At 35.9% G+C, this 19547-nt stretch overlaps 1 protein-coding gene across 2 annotated transcripts in view; it reads right to left on the bottom strand.

Annotated features, from left to right (window-relative positions):
- The window catches only part of Nedd9 (neural precursor cell expressed, developmentally down-regulated gene 9), a 116880-nt gene that overhangs the window by 7038 nt on the left and 90295 nt on the right, over positions 1-19547 (bottom strand). For both annotated transcript variants that reach the window (XR_407453.3, NM_001204751.1), the window contains 2 exon segments: positions 3067-3193; positions 435-735 (listed from right to left, as the gene is read on the bottom strand). Coding sequence is in view for 1 of the 2 variants with exons in the window: in NM_001204751.1 (NP_001191680.1) it covers positions 435-735; positions 3067-3193 (428 nt within the window). In the remaining variant the exon portion in view is untranslated.

Genomic DNA, 19547 nt, shown 5'->3' with positions numbered 1-19547 from the left:
TATTTTATCGTTTTGTAACGTTGGCGAAATTCGTATTTCTGTTCAACGATAAACAATTCCTCTTTCTCTCTCTCTCTCTCTTCGTTTCCGATAGTAAATTAGTAAAAAATATTTTGTTTGCAGTTACATTACACAAGTGTTTGCAAATGGTGTGTACAATACCCGCTGAGCACGCGTTTTTAACATACCTATGAATTGTTACCTACGATCGGTATAATCGGTCTCGATGTACCATAATATAAATGAACAGAAGAAAAAGAGTAATCGATCGATGTTGTGCGAGAAAAATATCACGAGAAAACGACTCTGTTATCGACACGTCCGTATCATCCCATAAATTCATTAAACCCTCCCCTCCCATCGAACGTGTTTCATCCCTCGTTAGACGATGAAATAAAGAATGGATGTAGCTACATCCCGCGAGGATCACGTACCGGTTCGATCCGCTGAGGGATCCATCGTTGGTGAGACTGGACGCCGAGCTGCTCGGGGTGAGGGGTTGCAGAGGCCTGGGCACGTCGTAGCAGTCGAGAGGCATCACGCCCGATCCTCCTGAGCAGTTGGAGATCGGCGTGCAGGACGTAGGCGGCCTTGGGATGTCGTAGCACGAAGGTGCAGGGCTCGGACTGCTCGCGGGCGATGGAATCACGGGGATGGCTCGTGGTGGCACGTCGTAACAATCGCTCACGTCGCCACCGTTGTCCACGGAATTCCTGCTGCTCGTCGTGTATCGGCCTGCGCAAATACGTATACGTATCTCTTTTGTATTCGTAAATCTTAAATTCTTCACGATTATTAAGCGTTTAAAATGAATATCAGAGAAATTAATATTTCCAATATGTTGAAAGAGACATCTCCAACTATCTATCCTTTTTTATCCATGTTTATAAGGAAGGATGCATCGTGTAGATATTTTGTTATTATCTCGGAACGATTTTAGAAAAATGGTCTCCTTTCAAGAATCGATGTATATTGATCGAGAGAGGCATTTGGATAGGAAATTAGCAAGTTATCTTGCCTCGACCCGATCTTTACACGATCGAGAGATTGCCGATCGTGTCACGGTTCTCCTATCGACCGACTGACCCCGTTTTATTTTCCTTTCAAAAAAAAAATTCACCGACCGAATGAACAATGATATCTCGATCGGTGGAAATAGTCGGCAAATAAATTGATACGGTATACTGCAAACTGTTCCTAATAGTCGATAATAATTTAACCGAGCTTTACTTATCGTGCAATCGAATTCACATTATCGCCGTCGTTTCTTGCCGTTACCTAGATTCGAATCTCAGTTCCTTAAGATTTTTCGATGAAACGTGCGTGGAGAAGAGTAAAAAAAAAAATAGCATTCTCTTTCGAACAATGCGAACAGCAATTTTTACTCGAAACTTTCTCGAAACGCAACCTTATGAATTACAACGCGCAACAATACATCTTACGCAAATGGACAATAAAAATATTTCCAGCCAACGTTATTATTGATCTTCCGATAATATCGAGACGGGCGCGGAAAGATTTTTTTATTGCAATTATTGTAAGACGTGTATTCACGATCCTTTATTGGTTTTTGAATGGAGAATGGAAATTGTATCCGCAGTAACAATTCGTTTTTAATGAAAGGATTCCGGGAGATTCGGCCCATTCGAGGGAATATCGATTCTCAATAAAGCTTCCTTTCTATAGAAACATCTTGTTTTCCAATCGAACGTCCAATAAACAAAAGTGAAGTAACATAACCCGATTAAAATACAATCGATTAATATAATTGCCTTGTCGAGAGAAAGGGTTTTCGAAAATTTTTTTTTCTTCTGGAGCCTTTCTTACGAGACGTTTAACGTTTCGATTTTCTCACGCGAGGATAAAATAGATGCGTTCGAAAAATTATTCGTTCCTCTTGCGCGCGCATGCGCAGAAAGAAACCAATTGGATAATTAAGAAAACATTCGGCAACGAAAAGAGGATGAATATAGATAATAAATACCTATATGTTTGTTACTTATCCGAGATGAGATATCGATATCGAAACGAGGATATTAAATATATCGATATATTTATAATATTTCGATTTTCTTACGCAAGGATAAAATAGATGCATTCGAAAAATTATCCGTTTTGTTGAAAGTGTCTCTTGCGCGCGCATGCGCAGAAAGAACGCAATTGGATAATTAAGAAAACATTCGGCAACGAAAAGAGGATGAATATAGATAATAAATACCTATATGTTTGTTACTTATCCGAGATGAGATATCGATATCGAAACGAGGATATTAAATATATCGATATATTTATAATATTTCGATTTTCTTACGCAAGGATAAAATAGATGCATTCGAAAAATTATCCGTTTTGTTGAAAGTGTCTCTTGCGCGCGCATGCGCAGAAAGAACGCAATTGGATAATTAAGAAAACATTCTGTAACGAAAAGAGGATGGATATAGATGAAAATACGTACGTGTTTGTTACTTATCCGAGACGAGATATCGATATCGAAACGAGGATATTAAATATATCGATATATTTATAATATTTCGATTTTCTTACGCGAGAATAAAATAGATGCGTTCGAAAAATTATCCGTTCCGTTGAAAGTGCCTCTTGCGCGCGCATGCGCAGAAAGAACCCAATTGGATAATTAAGAAAACATTCTGCAACGAAAAGAGGATGAATATAGATGAAAATACGTACACGTTTGTTACTTATCCGAGACGAGATATCGATATCGAAACGAGGATATTAAATATATCGGTATATTTACTCAACGAGACGACGTATCGAGCGTACAATTTTATTTTCTATTGTATTTTATTGCTCTCGTTTAAACGAGATATCAAAAGTGTAATCTGATTCTATAACTGATTAATGATTATTTTATTCTTAATAAACGAAGGAAGTCGAGTGGTAATCGAGTCGGTCGAAGGGATAACGGCTTTCTCTTAAAAATATTTTCTTCTCCAGGAATATTCTTGTTTTAGAAATACGTTTTCTACTTTGAGCTGGAGGCCGAGGAATTTGTATTGAAGTTGTTACGTCGTTAGCGGAACAAAACGAGGGGTTGCTACGCACCTGAGTTGTGTAAATGCTCGTTATTCGAGTTCAAGGGTGAATCGTGCCTGGAGGGTGGAGCAGGACTTCCTCGGCTCGCTGGAAGATCGTAGAGGTACACGTCGCCGCATTTCTGTGGAGTCACCACCTGCGCAAAAATCATTATTTTCATTAATATAAATTCGAATTGATCGAAAATTATAATTAATAAAGGAAGCAAAAAAAATTATTACGGATTGAAAGTATATTTGTTTATCTCTTACGAACTTTAAAAATATTTTCTCAATCATTACATGTGATATGTTGAAAATATTTTTTTACGAATTTTCATCAATTAAACATGGATTGGCTTCGACGATCAAAAATCTGTAATTTGAGAAAGTTTGGATTATCGCTACGAAAATTCCATGCGTCCTCCGAAATAGATTCGGTCCATTAAATCTTAATTAATCAATGAGCTGTGAATATCATGTTGATGAGTGATGCCGAATCGAATCAGAACTTTATCAATAATGCATCGCGGCGTTAACCCTCGTCGGTGAATCGCCAATCATGAATTTTCACGCGTATATCGAATTACGAATCATCGAACGAATTCATCGTCGATAATTAAAAAAAAAAAGATATTATTGTCATGATACATAAAAAGGAATCTCGATCTCGTGGAAATATATAATTCATATATAATATATAAATATATAAAATATATAAAAATATATAAATATTTATATATATTTTTCATCGATTATTTCTTTTTTCTTCCATATTAATTAAATGCAATATTAATTTTCTTTTTACACGCATTTTTAACGAAATTATGATGAAAAGCGGTATTATAAATATATTATATAAATATATAATTCAACGTCGTCGTTCAAGAGAATCTTGAATCTCAAGAGAGACTTAAGAAGGGAAAGAAAAATGGTCTTTCCAGAAGTTTAAAAGGGAAATGGCGAGCTAGGGTGGTAGGATTTTATTTTCATAGATTTAAAGGAGAGAAATCTGGAGAGTTGCCGATGAATTTATCGAGGCGAATGCCAATCAGCCGCTGCTCCCTTCCCCTCGATTTTCGAACGGGGGCCCAAGGTATCCTCAACTTTTTCCTCCCCCTCCTCCATTCGAGAGCTTAATTGCAATACTCTGTTTAATTGAGTTTCCCCGCGAAACGAGACTCTTCTTAAAAAAAAAATAAAGAGAAGCATCTTGGAGGAATTAAAACGAGAAAATATATGATAAAGTATTAATCAAAGTCGTCGAATATGGAACGCTCTTTTAAAAATTTTCTCTACGATTAACTTTTTCAACGCTTCGTGTTTAGAAATTCTTGTTTAGAAATATAGAATATATATATATATGATGACTTGGAAAATTAGAAACAGCAAATCGAATTTGGTTCTTGGGGATCGAATCTAGTTTTTAATTGTATATTACTTGACGTTTCAATTAACGTTTTCATTCTGGCTGCGCGCGTTTAAAAGGATTTCACGGTGCGCACGTTTATAGGCGGCACAGATTAATGTCGACAATTTTACGAACTCCGGCTTTATGGATCGCCGGTCTGTAAAAATTTCAGCTTAACGGACAAATTCCAATTCCGCGCCAAGGTTTTTATACTCGATCGATTTTCAACGAATATACACACACATATATATATACACGGGCATGTAGAAGTAACAGGACGCCAATTTTCAAGCTTATCTTATCTTATCTATTTTTACTTAGCAACCAGGACTTAGCAACGCTCGAGCGATTACCATTAACGGACCTATTAAATGTATTTAATCCTAATTCGTTTCCACGAATTCTAACTTACTTTTTACGTAATTATATTTATACAATTTGTATAAAGAATCAATTCCTTCGAGGATTTTCCAATTTTCGTTATTTGTAAACTTCGTAATTCGATTCCTCGAGAAGTTTCAACGCTGTTGGAAATTACATCTGATCTGATCGCAATTATAGCGTGACAATAGTTGAGAAAACTCGAGGATAGTATCGTATATATAAGAACGAAGAAGATTGGTTACGTTGAATCTTGAATGGAACTTCGTGTCCAGACAAGGATCAGATACACAGAATAAGAAGAAATTTTTAGAATACCGCTTTTCATCATAATTTCGTTAAAAATGCGTGTAAAAAGAAAATTAATATGGAAGAGAAAAGAAAGTACGAAAATAATCGATGAAAAATATATATATATAAATATTTGAAGGTTTAAGTAACCAAAGCAAAATAACTGTGTGGCAGATGATAGGAAAAAAGTTGTAGCAATTAACTTAGAAAGCGCTTCGAATTGGACGAACGTATAATAAACTGGAACTCTGGAGAAATGGTATTTTAAGAAAAGGATGTCCTCGACACTCCCATCCTATAAATTATCCGATAAATACGGGTCAAATATGGGCATAAACATGGACTGAAAATTATAAAATGGAAGAAAGCACTGTAAGAAGACGTACCGCATATTAGGAATATTATTATTTCTTCGAAATGTAATAAATAAATAATAGATAGAAATGCATATATATATAAGATATCCATAAATATCATTTTAATATAGTTTTTGCAAAGTTTTTCTACTTTTTGTACATTCGACTCTTATTAACTAATTACTCAACTTTAAATTTAATTTATAAAAAAAAAATTTATCGATAATTTATAACGATTAAGATTAAAATAAATATTTAAATGTTATAAAATTCTAAAATTTACGGAATATTTCTCCAACTATTAAAATTAAAGAGGTTTTAAAATTTTTTACCTATATATTATACCTTAAATCGAAACAATTATTTTCTTTCATTGAAAATGAATTTTGTCCAGTTAATAATACAACACATCGTTTCGAAGCATCATTCGTGCGGCGCGTTCGAATTATTCTTCTACGACAGTTCGTTTGGTGGAAGCGCGCGTGAAAGTAAGCTACAGGATGTTCCATTGGACTGGAACACTTTCGTGTCCAGATAGGATCAAATAAACGGTTGAAATTTGAAGAAATATCGAAAGGACGTTTAACAAGTTCGAGATCTTTGATCCCTTCGAAACGATCGATTTACGAATTTTAGAGATGTTGATAGTTGCGTCCGTAGTTTGTGTTTGTGCGCGTTCGTGTCGGCCGGCGGGCAGCGATGCTGAACCAAGGGAAAATGCAATTTCGTCGATAAAACGCGAGCGAAAGAGAGGGTGAAATGAGAGGGACGGGGAGATGGGTGGAGGGGGAAGGGAGGGCAGGTAGAGTGGGATGCATCTCTCTGGAGCGCAATTTCTGGGCTCATCGTCCGCTGCTTTACAATAATAGAGCCTCTTCAACCCTTGCGTTATACACGTAAGCGTGCTACACTTTTTCTTCTTCCCTCTATCCATGGTTTACGAACCGCGTGACAACTGCGCCTTATTCCCTATATCGTCGGGTAAATAAATAAAAAAGAAAAAAAGAATAACTTTTTCACTCTTTCATCACGAGATAGATAAAATTGCTCGTGAAAACGAAATAATTGAATAACGAAACCTCCGAATCCTAAAATCGAGAAAATTCAATGGACAAATAAATATTAATTGCAAGTTGTTATTTAAAACCGCGAGAATATTTTCTCTGCTCGGTAAAGATCGAAGCGCAAAAGTATATCTTAAACCAAACAAAGGAAAAAAGTTGGCTTTCGAAACTCGACACCGGTACGAGCGCGTGTGTGTACGTGTACGTGTGCGTTTTATCTTTATAGTCTTTTTTCAGTTCGGTTTCGAGAGGCAACGTTCGTATACGTATGTACGTATGTACGTATATCGCCATGGCAACGATCAGGCGTGATCGGTGAATGAAATGGGGCCGAAATGATTTGCGGTCGGTGGCTCGATCACGGTTTATCGATGATGACGAGTCTTCCCTTCTCCTCCTCCTCTTCCTCCCTCTGCCCTCTGGGATGTTTTAGCCGAGGGATGTTCCGGCGAAAGGGGTGTGGCAGCCCGTTATTTCGAGGGTTGGCGCTGACGATAAGGACTGACCCAGATTCCCCTCGATATTTCTACGCCAGGATGTTTAAGCAACCGACACTGTCGCGTCGCGTCGCGTTCTCCCCCCTCCCATTTCGGACTACTGATCGAAGACGGTCGGGCGGAGAAGAGGCCGATTCGCTTGAAATAACGGGGTCGAGAAGGAGCGCCTAAGATTCGTCTATCGCCGTCATATCGATTAGCGAGCGAGTGGAATAATTGGATCGTGGTTGGATGGAGTTAGAGAGTTGGTTTCGTCAATGTTACGTTAAATTTTTATACGTGGCAATGGTTTTATGTATACGGAATCTTTTATACGATTTATCATATACGAATTTAATTAATAACAAGTTTTTCGCGGGTTTCCGTTCCTTTGATAATTTTTCAAACGTTTCACTGCGCGATGTTCGAGAAACACGCTTTTTTAGAAATCTTTTAATCAATTTCACGAGTGTACTTTCAACGTCACGTCAACGTGTGCTTGATTACTTTTCGCGTTAATCATCGCTTAACGCTATTCGACCGTTTCGTTAAGTGGGAACACTACTTCGTAATGAATAAACAACAAAGGTAACGCGCGATTTTAAAGCCGGATGTCGATGAAAACGTGAATGTTTATCTCCATGATAAATTTAACTCTCTATATTTCCTCTATATTTAATTGTCCATATTATTAATTCTTCTTCAAATTCTATTCTTAATTCTTAATTCTTAATTCTTAATTCTTCTTAATTCTATTCATTTCTATTCTACTTCTTTCTTTCAAAATTTGATTCGCTCGATAAATTAAATAATCGTTCTATCGCGTTAAAACCTAATAATATTGACAATTCTATAAATCTCATAGATTCTCCTCGATCTTCGCGCAGAAAAAGCGTCTCTCGATCATCGCGCCTACGTTTACGATACATGCATATAACGCCAAGTACGCGTTTACATGCACGATCGAATCGTCACGTTCTCGAGAACAATGGCCGTTCTGTCGCGTCTGTCGCGGTTGTCGTCAAAGAACGAAATTGAACATGCAAATAGATAAAGTGGCACAAGAGGATCTGCCCGATTCGCCTGCCTCGTCGAGCAAGCCCAGACGACGTAATACAACAATGGAGGCTGAAAAGCCTCGTTTCGTGGCCTCTCTCTCTCTCTCTCTCTTTTTTTCTCTCTGTCATACGCACGCCATCGGGGAGTTGGTAATCCGACCGTGTCGTTGATCCTGCCTCCCGATAAACGATGATGAGCTGAAAATCCTACCGGGATTCGCCGACCTTATTGCGAATAAATAAGTCCGTGGTGGCGATTAGCTGTGAGGAGGAAGGGAGAGGAAGGAAGGATAGGTCATTCGATTCGAACGTTTGTTTGTTGCAATGATTAATGTAAAGGAGAGGAGAAGGAAACGTGGATGAATGAATTTTATGTATCGAGAGTCGATAGAGTTTTTGAAGAAAAAGAAGAGGATGGTTGTGCATTTGATTTTGTTAAAGGGTTAAAGTTGATCGATTTTTTAAGGGAAGGAGATGAAGTTTTCATTCGAAATTTGATTGATTTTTGAGAGAAGAAGGAAAAGAGGAGGATGGGAACGAGAAAAGGTTGTGCGTTTGATTTTGTTAAAGAGTTAAAGTCGATTTTTTAAGGGAAGAAGATGAAATTTTCATTCGAAATTTGATTGATTTTTGAGAGAAGAAGGAAAAGAGGAGGATGGGAACGAGAAACGATTGTGCGTTTGATTTTGTTAAAGGGTTAAAGTCGATCGATTTTTTAAGGGAAGGAGATGAAATTTTCATTCGAAATTTGATTGATTTTTGAGAGAAGAAGCTTTTTGCATTTGATCTCGTTTATATCACGAGTGTATAATGAAATTGATTAATTTTAAAGAAAGAATATAAGAAAGGAAGGAAAGGAAATCTACGCATTGATTTGGAGTAATATTGAAGTTGATCGATTTGTAAGAAAAGAAGATCGGATGAATTGGATTTGATTTATACGAGTATATATTAAAGTTTGATCGATTTTTAAGAAAAGAAGGTATTGCATATCGGATTTGATTTATACGAGATTTATACATATTGAAGCTGATTAATTTTGAAGAAAAAAAGATATACGAAAGAATATATATCCATAAAAAGAAGTCTACGCATTGATTTACATGAGCAACACATTCAAATTGATTAATTTTAGAAAATGGAAAAAAGTTCACGCATTGGATCTACACGAGTTGATTACGTTTTCAAAAAAAAGATCTATAAGACGAAACATTTTTGCATTGGATTCGATTAATTTTAAAAAAAAGAAAAAAAATCAACGTATCGAAAGAAAATCCACGCATAAGATTTATACAAATTGATTATATTTAAAAAAAAAAACATCTATGAGACGAAACATTTTTGCATTGGATTCGATTAATTTTAAAAAAAAGAAAAAAAACGTATCCACGAATCAAAATCTACGCATTGGATTTGATCTACACGAGTTGATTATATTTTCAAGAAAAGATCTACGAGACGAAACATTTTTGCATTGAATTCGATTAATTTTAAAAAAAAAGAAAACGTAAGAAAATCTATGCATAAGATCTACACAAGTTGATTATATTTTCAAAAAAAGATCTACAAAACGAAACTTTTGTATTGGATTCGATTAATTTTTTTTTTAATTTTTAAAAAAAGAAAAACATATCCACGAAAAAAAGTCTTCGCATAGGATCTACGCGAGTTGATTACATTTTCAAAAAAAGATCTACGAAACGAAACATTTTTACATTAGATCCGATTAATTCTAAAAAAAAAGAAAAGAACGTCCTTAAAAAAAAGGAAAAAATCGAGAGAAAATCCTTTTTCGATTAGATCGATCATATATTACTCAAGAAAAGAAGATCTCTACAAAAAAAAACCGATATAACACATATACACCCAAACGAAACGAAACGAAACGAAACGAAACGAAACGAAACGAAACGAAACGAAACGAAACGAAGCTTTTCCATTCGATACGATTTACACGGAACGCGTGCATCGAAGTTAATCCCCATCCCCCGTTGTCCCGAATGGGAACAACGAATTGGATGCGTTCGACGTTAGCCTGATTGCAAATTCGATCATTCGAAGCTCCGCGTCTCGTGGATGGAACGTGACTCGGAGAGGAGTCATGCCTCGGCCGATCTGATTAGGACCCCCCTCCCCTCCCCTCCCTAGCTTCGCGCTACGATCTCGAAGCGAAGACGAAAGTGGTGGGGGAGGGGAGAGGAAGAGGGTGCGTGCGAACAAAGGGAACGAAACGAGATTATCTTTGATTTTCGACAGGATACGATGCGACACCCTAATTCACGGAACGGAATTAGGTGAAGGGGAGGGGGAGGAGATCAATGTCCGGGAGTTGCAACGTCGAGTGGAAGGAGAAAGGGGAGGGTTTTGACGAGAGTTCGGGTTTTAGGATTCTACGTTCAATTCCTGTGTGTTGCTGTGGGTGAACGGTTATTGGGAGCCATCGATTAGAAGTTTTTTAGAGAGTGGAAAAGTTCAGGGAAAAGTTGTTGTAGCGCACCTTTCGTGAGATGAAGCGCTATTTTCTTCTTCTTCTTCTTCTTTTTAGAAGAGAAAATAAATTTAACCTTCTTACATGTATATAAAGTATTTTTTTTTTTTTCAGTTTTGAATGAACGAAGAGATGAATTTAGATTTAGAAGGAGAGAAGCGTGAGATGAAGCGCTATTTTCTTTTTCTTTTTCTTCTTTTTAGAAGAGAAAATAAATTTAACCTTCTTACATGTATGTAAAGTATTTTTTTCAATTTTGAATGAACGAAGAGGAATTTAGATTTAGAAGGAGAGAAGTGTGAGATGAAGCGCTATTTTCTTCTTCTTCTTTTTAAAAAAGAAAATAAATTTAACCTTCTTATATGTATATAAAGTATTTTTTTCAATTTTGAATGAACGAAGAGATGAATTTAGATGTAGAAGGAGAGAAGTGAGATGAAGCGCTATTTTCTTCTTCTTCTTTTTAAAAAAGAAAATAAATTTAACCTTCTTATATGTATATAAAGTATTTTTTTCAATTTTGAATGAACGAAGAGGTGAATTTAGATGTAGAAGGAGAGAAGTGAGATGAAGCGCTATTTTCTTCTTCTTCTTTTTAAAAAAGAAAATAAATTTAACCTTCTTATATGTATATAAAGTATTTTTTTCAATTTTGAATGAACGAAGAGATGAATTTAGATGTAGAAGAAGAGAAGCGCGAGATGAAGCGTTATTTTCTTCTTCTTCTTTTTAGAAGAGAAAATAAATTTTACCTTCCTACATGTATGTAAAGTATTTTTTTTTTTTCAGTTTCAATTTTGAATGAACGAAGAAATGAATTTAAAAGGAGAGAAGCGTGAGATGAAACGCTATTTTCTTCTTCTTCTTCTTCTTTTTAGAAGAGAAAATAAATTTAATCTTCCTACATGTATATAAAGTATTTTTTTTTTTTTTCAGTTTCAATTTCGAATGAACGAAGAAGTGAATTTAGATTAAGAAGGGTGAGGGGAGTCGATCGGAAGTCGGGCTTGAATCGAAGCTTGAATCCGCAGTCGTATCGGCTTCCCGTACTTATGAAATGCATCGTTGTTACGAGTTGAATCGCACCTTGTTGAACCGCAATACGCAACGCAAATACGTCGAGGAGGGGGGAGGAAAAAGAAAGATATCGCGTAACCGCAAAGGTATTTCCTGTATCTTCGGAAAATTTTCCACGAATCTCGTTTATTCGTATTTAAACGAAAGGAAAACACGGAAGCGTTTCGCGGAACGTAATCATTTTTATGGTTCTACCATTTCGGGCATCGTTCGTTCATAATTTAAGAGAGCAGGGTGAAAGTGTTCCAGGAATAGCCGGGGAAACGAGACGAAAACTGTTGAAGAATTTATGGTTTCGTTATAATTGAATATCGTAATAGAACTTTCTGACCCGGTTATAAATGTAATTTCAATGTATTAATAATTCGTGTATCGTTCCATGTATAGAAATTTTTTTAAAATTCTTATAAAGAATTTATTCATAAAACAATTTTCTCAGACAAGGATTTTTTAAAAACTTTTATATAATTTTTGCAATTTTAAAATATCCTGTATAACTGATTTCACAATTTTGAATTCAAGGTCAACGTAATTAGCGAATCATTGAACTCGAAAATAAAAGAAAGGAGTCAAGGTCGTTTTCTTACCGAGAAGAAATTTCTTCCCAGAAAAATCGATAAAGTTAATCGACGAGTATTACCGACGATCGATAAACTCGGGACGACAATCCGTGACCGCACTCGTTCGAACGATTAAAAAAAAAAAAAAAAAATAATCTGAATTTACACGCTTGATCGACTCGTTCCATATGATCATTAATTATCTTCCATCCGATTAATATGCGATGAGCAAGCTCTATAATTATCTCGGCTCTTCTTCCCGTATTTTCTGACTCGTTACTCTCCCCTCCCCCCGTCTATTTACTCTCTCTCTTAGGGATCAAGAACGAGTCAAGAATGATGTCACCGTTCAGGTTTTTGCCTGTTAATTATAAACCGATCTTCAATTATCCCGTTTTTCCGCGACACTCGCTCGATTTTCTTGAGCAAAAAGGTAAAAGAAAAATAAAAAAAAGGAAGAGGAAGAAACAAGGCGAATCGAATGGAAAAGTGAAGGAGATAAGCTTCTCTTCAAATACTTCATGTTGCTTCTTTTGAAGAGATTCCTTTCTAGAGTACATTACGTGATATTAGAAAGAAATATTTGAAGTATTAGAATTACCTACAGAGTAATTATAATATTAAAAAGAAATATTTGAAATAATATTTTATATTCAATATATTAGAATTATTATATACAAAGAGTACATAACGTGATTGTAATATTAAAAATATTTAAAATAATATTTTATTTACTATATTAGAATTATTATATACACATAATGTGATTGTAAAACTAAAAAGAAATATTTGAAATAATATTTTATTCAATATATTAAAATTATATTAAAATACATAGAGCACAAAATGTGATTGTAAAATTAAAAAAAAATATTTGAAGTAATATTCAGTGTATTAGAATTATTATATACAAAGAGTGCATAATGTGATTGTAATATTAAAAAGAAATATTTGAAATAATATTTTATTCAATATATTAAAATTATATTAAAATACATAGAGCACAAAATGTGATTATAAAATTAAAAAGAAATATTTGAAGTAATATTTTATTCAATATATTAAAATACATAGAATACAAAATGTGATTATAATATTAAAAAGAAATATTTGAAATGATATTTTATTCAATATAAATTAAAATACATAGAGCACAAAATGTGATTGTAATATTAAAAAGAAATATTTGAAATAATATTTTATTCAATATATTAAAATTATATTAAAATAGAGCACAAAATGTAATTGTAAAATGAAAAAGAAATATTTGAAGTAATATTCAGTGTATTAGAATTATTATATACACAGAGTGCATAATGTGATTGTAATATTAAAAAGAAATATTTAAAATAATATTTTCAATATAAATTATAGTAAAATACATAGAATACAAAATGTGATTGTAAAATGAAAAAGAAATATTTGAAGTAATATTCAATGTATTAGAATTATTATATACACAGAGTGCATAATGTGATTGTAATATTAAAAAGAAATATTTAAAATAATATTTTCAATATAAATTATATTAAAATACATAGAGCACAAAATGTGATTGTAAAATTAAAAAGAAATATTTGAAATAATATTTTATTCAATATATTAAAATTATATTAAAATACATAGAGCACAAAATGTGATTGTAAAATGAAAAAGAAATATTTGAAATAATATATTATTTAAAGTATTGGAATTACATATTCGATAATCAATCAAATAATCAAACACGTTTAAGGATAATATCCTTATGCAAATATTTATTATATATTTCCTATATTTCAAATATCCTGTTATATCCAGGATATATATTCGTTTCTCTGTTGGAATTAACTTCCATTCGTTGGGAAGTTCTTTTTCATGGATAAGGGAGAAAAGATGGAAGAGAAGCTTGCGCTCTCTCTGTTTCTGTATTTCCAAACTGTGGCGCGAAACTATTTGCATTCCCGCTGATAACGAATCGACAGATCTTGATTTAAACGGAAACGGAACGGAACTTCTTTTCTGCAAACGTTCCTCTCTTCCCCTTTTTTCAACAAGATAATACTTTGCCGATCCGTTTTATGGAATCGGTTCAATGTGTCCGATAGATTCGAACCGGATTACAAAGGATAGAGCGAGTTTCAGACGGTGAAAGAAATGGGATGGAAAAGGCAGCCAAGATTTCGTTTATCTTCTCCTCGGGAGAGAATGGTACACGCGAGAGGAACAAGATAATTGTTTTCACCGACGTGGCTCAAAGTTGTTTCAATCATATCGGCAAAAGATTAAGCTCGTCGAAACATTTAACAGGAAAAAATTAAATTTCAAAGTTGGCATCTTAAGTTTAAATCTTAAGTTAAATTTTTATGTGTAATAAAGCGATATACAATTTTTCCAATAATTCTTTCATTGCTTTCAAAATTGGTGGATACAGAATTTAATAGATTTTAATACTGGAATTTAAATCTTTTCTACATTCAAAACGATATCGTTGAAACTTTTATTTCACACGATTCTTCCATCGTTTCAAAGTCGATGGACATACGATTTAACAGATTTTAATACCAAACTCTAAATCCTTTTTGCATCCAAGTCAAATTTCCATTCCAAACGAGTCTTCCATCGTTTCAAAATGGATACACGATTTAACAGATTTTGAATACAATATTTATTGAAAAAATTCTTTAGATCAAAGATATTCCGTCGAACTAAACTCTAAACCTTTTCTTCTATCGTTTCAAAACCGATGGACACGCGATTTAACAAATTTTGAATACAATATTTATTGGAAAAATTCTTCAGATCCGTCCAACTAATTTCTAAACCTTTTCTACATCTTAAATTCTTTTTATATAACAAAACGATTTCCATTCCATACGATTCTTTCATCGTTTCAAAACCGATGAACACATTTAACGAATTTTGAATACTTGAATATTTATTAGAAAAATTCTTTAGATTAAGGATAGAATAGTGCAACTTTCTTCTTTCAAAATCGGTAAACACACGATTTAACAAATTTTGAATACAATATTTATTAGAAAAATTCTTCAGATCAAAGATATCCTATCCCAACTAAACTCTAAACTCTTTTCTTCCATCGTTTCAAAACCGATGGACACACGATTTAACGAATTTTGAATACTTGAATATTTATTAGAAAAATTCTTTAGATTAAGGATAGAATAATACAACTTTCTTCTTTCAAAATCGGTAGACACACGATTTAACAAATTTTAAATACAATATTTATTAGAAAAATTCTTCAGATCAAAGATATCCTATCCCAGCTAAACTCTAAACTCTTTTCTTCCATCGTTTGAAAATCGATGGACACATGTAAAGAATTGAATACTTGAATATTAGAAAAATTTTTTAGATTAAGGATAGAATAATCCAAATTTCTTCTTTCAAAATCGGTAGACACACGATTTAACAAATTTTCAATACAATATTTATTAGAAAAATTCTTCAGATCAAAGATATCCTATCCCAACTAAACTCTAAACTCTTTTCTTCCATCGTTTCAAATCAATATACACACGAATTTAACCAATTTTGAATATTAGAACATTAAAAATTCTTTATATCAAGGATAATAATTAGCCGAATCCTTTTCACGTGAAAAACTTCCGTTCCATCCCTCCCTCCCCCTCCCCTCTAAATTTCCAAAACCCGACCTAACGTAAGATTGATCGTCGGATCCTTCGCAAATTACACGCTCATGCGAAGGACAGCGAAGGGAGCTGATACTTGAAAACGGTCAACGACGGTCAAACGCACGCGTAGCGCGCTTGCCGAGAGAAGCATTTTCCCCTCCCCTCCGCTCTCAGTGAATTAAAGCAACCACGCGATTCCACTATCACGCTCTTTCTCCCGCTATGAATCGAACGGCGCACGACAGTAGTAGTAGTAGTAGTAGTAGCAATAGTACGATACGGCGTAGTAGGGAAACGAAGGATAGTGACGAAGGAGGGTGAGGTCGGTTTCCAAGGGGGTGGTTGGCCTGGCACGAGGTGCGCCCCCTGGAGGGGGTGCGTCGGTCGATACCAGCGTCGCGGCGCTAACTGTGTGAAAGCCCCATGCACGCGAGAGAGAGAGAGGAGAGAAAAACGGGAAGAGGAGGGAGGAGGTATAGAGAAACTGGAAGAGAAGGAGGGAGGAATGGCACGGATGGAGAAAGGAGAGAGAGAGAGGAAGAGTGTGCGTGTAGAGAGAGAGAGGAGGAGGAGAAGAGAAACAGAGGAGATAGGAAAGACGGTCTCCATGGAAACGCGAAAGGAGCCTCTCCAACTTTCTGCACGGAGCAGGACCTTCGCCTCGTCTCCGATAAGGATTTTTCTATCCCACGAGTTAATCTTGAGTCTAACTCGAGGCATCGAGTGGAATTCGGTTGCCTCTGATGTTGATTGGACGTTTAATTAACCAATTTGTATGTAATATATAATAATCGTGTTTAAACGTTTTTTTTTAGAATCTAAAATATATAAGAGAGAGAGAGAAAAAAGAAAGAGCGTGATTTTCTTTTTTAACGAAAACTTCCGGGATGTTTTACCCTCGTGAAAAGAAGACAGTTTGGTTCGACTTGGCCGCCTGGCTAATTTAGTCCTCGTAAAAATGTAAATTGGCCAGGATTTTACACGGGCGGTGACAAAGGAGGAATTACAACGACTTTGGAGCGTTGTATCCTCATCTTGAAAAAGGTGGGCGCGATAAGGATGGGGAGAAAAGAAAGTGTGGTTACTAGTACGAACTAGTAACTTTTTACGAGGATGAAGGATGAAGAATGAAGACGGGGAATTATGCAGAAAGGGACATTTAAGTTCAGTTTCCCGTAAACTGGCGATGGAATGGCGCAATTGGCCTTTGAAAGACTTAAAAAGACACTTCTCCTCTCATTTATTACCTTACGACGACGACCGTGTCTTAAATATTAGCCAGGATTTATGAAATATATATATATATGTATATATATTTTTTCACGTTTTCTATTTTAAGACGCGCGAGTCTTGAAGAAAAAAAAAAAAAAGAAAAAAAAAAACACTTGCCCGATGCCTCTTATTAAGTAAATAAGCAAGCGAGTGAGTAAGTAAGACATCAAAATAACAAGAGGGAAAAGAATTTTCTTCGTTTATCGCAATTTTAATTTCTTTCCTCTTTTTTTATTATTATTATTATTATTCCTTTTTTTCTTTTTTCTTGCAAATTAACCAGCAAAAGAAATATTACCTCGCTGACGGTAAAAGCGCATTGCTCAAGAATAATTTATTACTGCTACTCTCGGAGAATGATTTTTTTTATTATTGATATTAAACCACGTCTCACGAGAATGAAGAAAGTTGTCGCAGTCGATGACATATGAAAAAGGAAAAAAAAAATACTTTCGAAACAATTTTACATACTTTCGAAACAATAACTCGTTCGCAAGGATTCGATGATTCGATGAAAGATTCGAAATACGTTTCGCGAACGATTGGTCGTTTCGTCATTATCGTCGACGCGAACCATTTTCCATCCCCGGTTCAATCATTTTCCCGATCGATAAGGAAGGACGTGGCGCGGTAAACGGGCAACGCCGCATTCTCGCGGCGCGGTAATAATAATTATCGAGAATGTGAATGCGAGGAGGAAAAAATCTCGGAGAGATTAATCGCCTCCTTTCTCCTTTCTTCTCCTCCTGTCCATTCTTTTATCACGAAGAATCTCGATCCTTAGCCGAGCTTCGAACCACGATGGCGAGTCTCGACGACTCCCGCGGGTGTCGCGATCTTCATCGATTACACGGCCGGTTAATTATTACTTTTCCAACCAACGGTGAGCAATTTATTTCGCCTTGTTCGAGATCTATCGAGAGAAAGAAGAAAAAGAGAAAGAGAGAAGCGGGATTCGAATGGAAAATGGCGGCGATAAAACAGAGGCGAGATAAGAAAATTCGATTCTCCGTGTAAATTGGACTCGGTCGATAATAAGATCTCGAGCAAGGGTCACCGCCATTTTTTCTTCTTTCACGGATAATGTTTCTTTTCTTTCTTTTTTTATCGGTTTGAATAAGAGGAGGCCTCGAGGCTATTTCGCAAAGAGCCACGCGTTCGATGTTTTTGATTCCGATTCCGAAGGAGAGTGATTCGGGTGCAATGAACTGCGATGCTCGTCACGTTTTGTTTTCGAAGCAATCGGGATGGTATCTTGCTCGAGGTACGAATATTTATTTTATTTTTCCCCTCCCCTTAAAGAGAAACGTAGTTTCCGAAGTATCGTTCGACTTTCTTTCGAAATTAAAATTAAATCTGTTTAAAATTCCGTATGAAAATATCTTTCACCGCGACAATCATATCAACTCTTCTTATCGTCACTCCTCTCTCTCTCTCGTTCAATTCAACGCCCTGCCAATTCTACGTATCTAGAAATCGAAATAAACATAAATAAAAGATCCTCGTAATTGTTCGAGATAAGAGAATAACCCGACAACTCCTATCGAAAGTGAAAATGGTAAATCTTTACAAAAAAACCCTGTTCGTAAAACTGTTCGTTTTCAATGTATTCCAGCTACTCGGCGAATATTTAGATAACGGAAGATAGCACAAGGTGCGGTTGAAAGCTACCTGTTACGCCGATCGACCGTTTCAATTTTTGCCGAGTGACGTAACGAGGCGAGGTTCGACGAACCTCACCTGTAACCTACGCATTTCCGTTCAACCCAACTCACCCACGTCAACTCTGCAGATTTTTCTTCCCCTCTCCAACTCGACCAGTCGAGATACATAAGAATATAACGCGTTCCACACGCGATTTCCTCGACAATTCATTCCGATCTATCTGTACGGCGAGCATCAACGCTACTACTACCGACCGAGTAGATATAATCCCACGCGAAAACGAGTTTCGCAGTTCATTGATACTGCCCCGTTAAAGATCTCGGCCCACGCCCAGACGCCTCTCTCTCTCTCTCTCTTCGTCTGTCCGCGCTCCTTTTTCCATGCCATTTTCAGCCGGTGCAGCGGCGGCCGACGACAGTGATGGTTTTAAGATCTCGTCACCCCGGGCGGAGGAACAATCGAGGAATGTTGCCGCTCTCTTTTCTTCGTTGAGGAGGATGAAGAGAGAGAGAGGGGAAGGGAGGCGATGGTGGTGGCTTGGAATCGTGAAACGCGTCGTCCCTCCTCCATCCGGGATGGATGGGACACGGCCGCCACTTCCGGCGATCGGGTTTGTCGTTCTCTCCGTATCATCATCTCTCCTCTCCCGCTCTTCGTCGGCTTCGCCAGTTTTTCCCCGCGAATTTCTCTCTCTGTTCTGTCTTTCGCTGGTGGAAGATCGTCGAGAGGGATGGAATAATAATTACGGAGGTGTGCGGTTCGAGAAAGGAAGAAT

The sequence above is a fragment of the Apis mellifera genome, linkage group LG1 (genome assembly GCF_003254395.2).
Source record: "Apis mellifera strain DH4 linkage group LG1, Amel_HAv3.1, whole genome shotgun sequence".
In the NCBI taxonomy this organism is placed as follows: Eukaryota; Metazoa; Arthropoda; class Insecta; order Hymenoptera; family Apidae; genus Apis; species Apis mellifera.
Note: the sequence above shows the minus strand (reverse complement) of the source record. Positions and strands in the feature narration are given on the sequence as shown.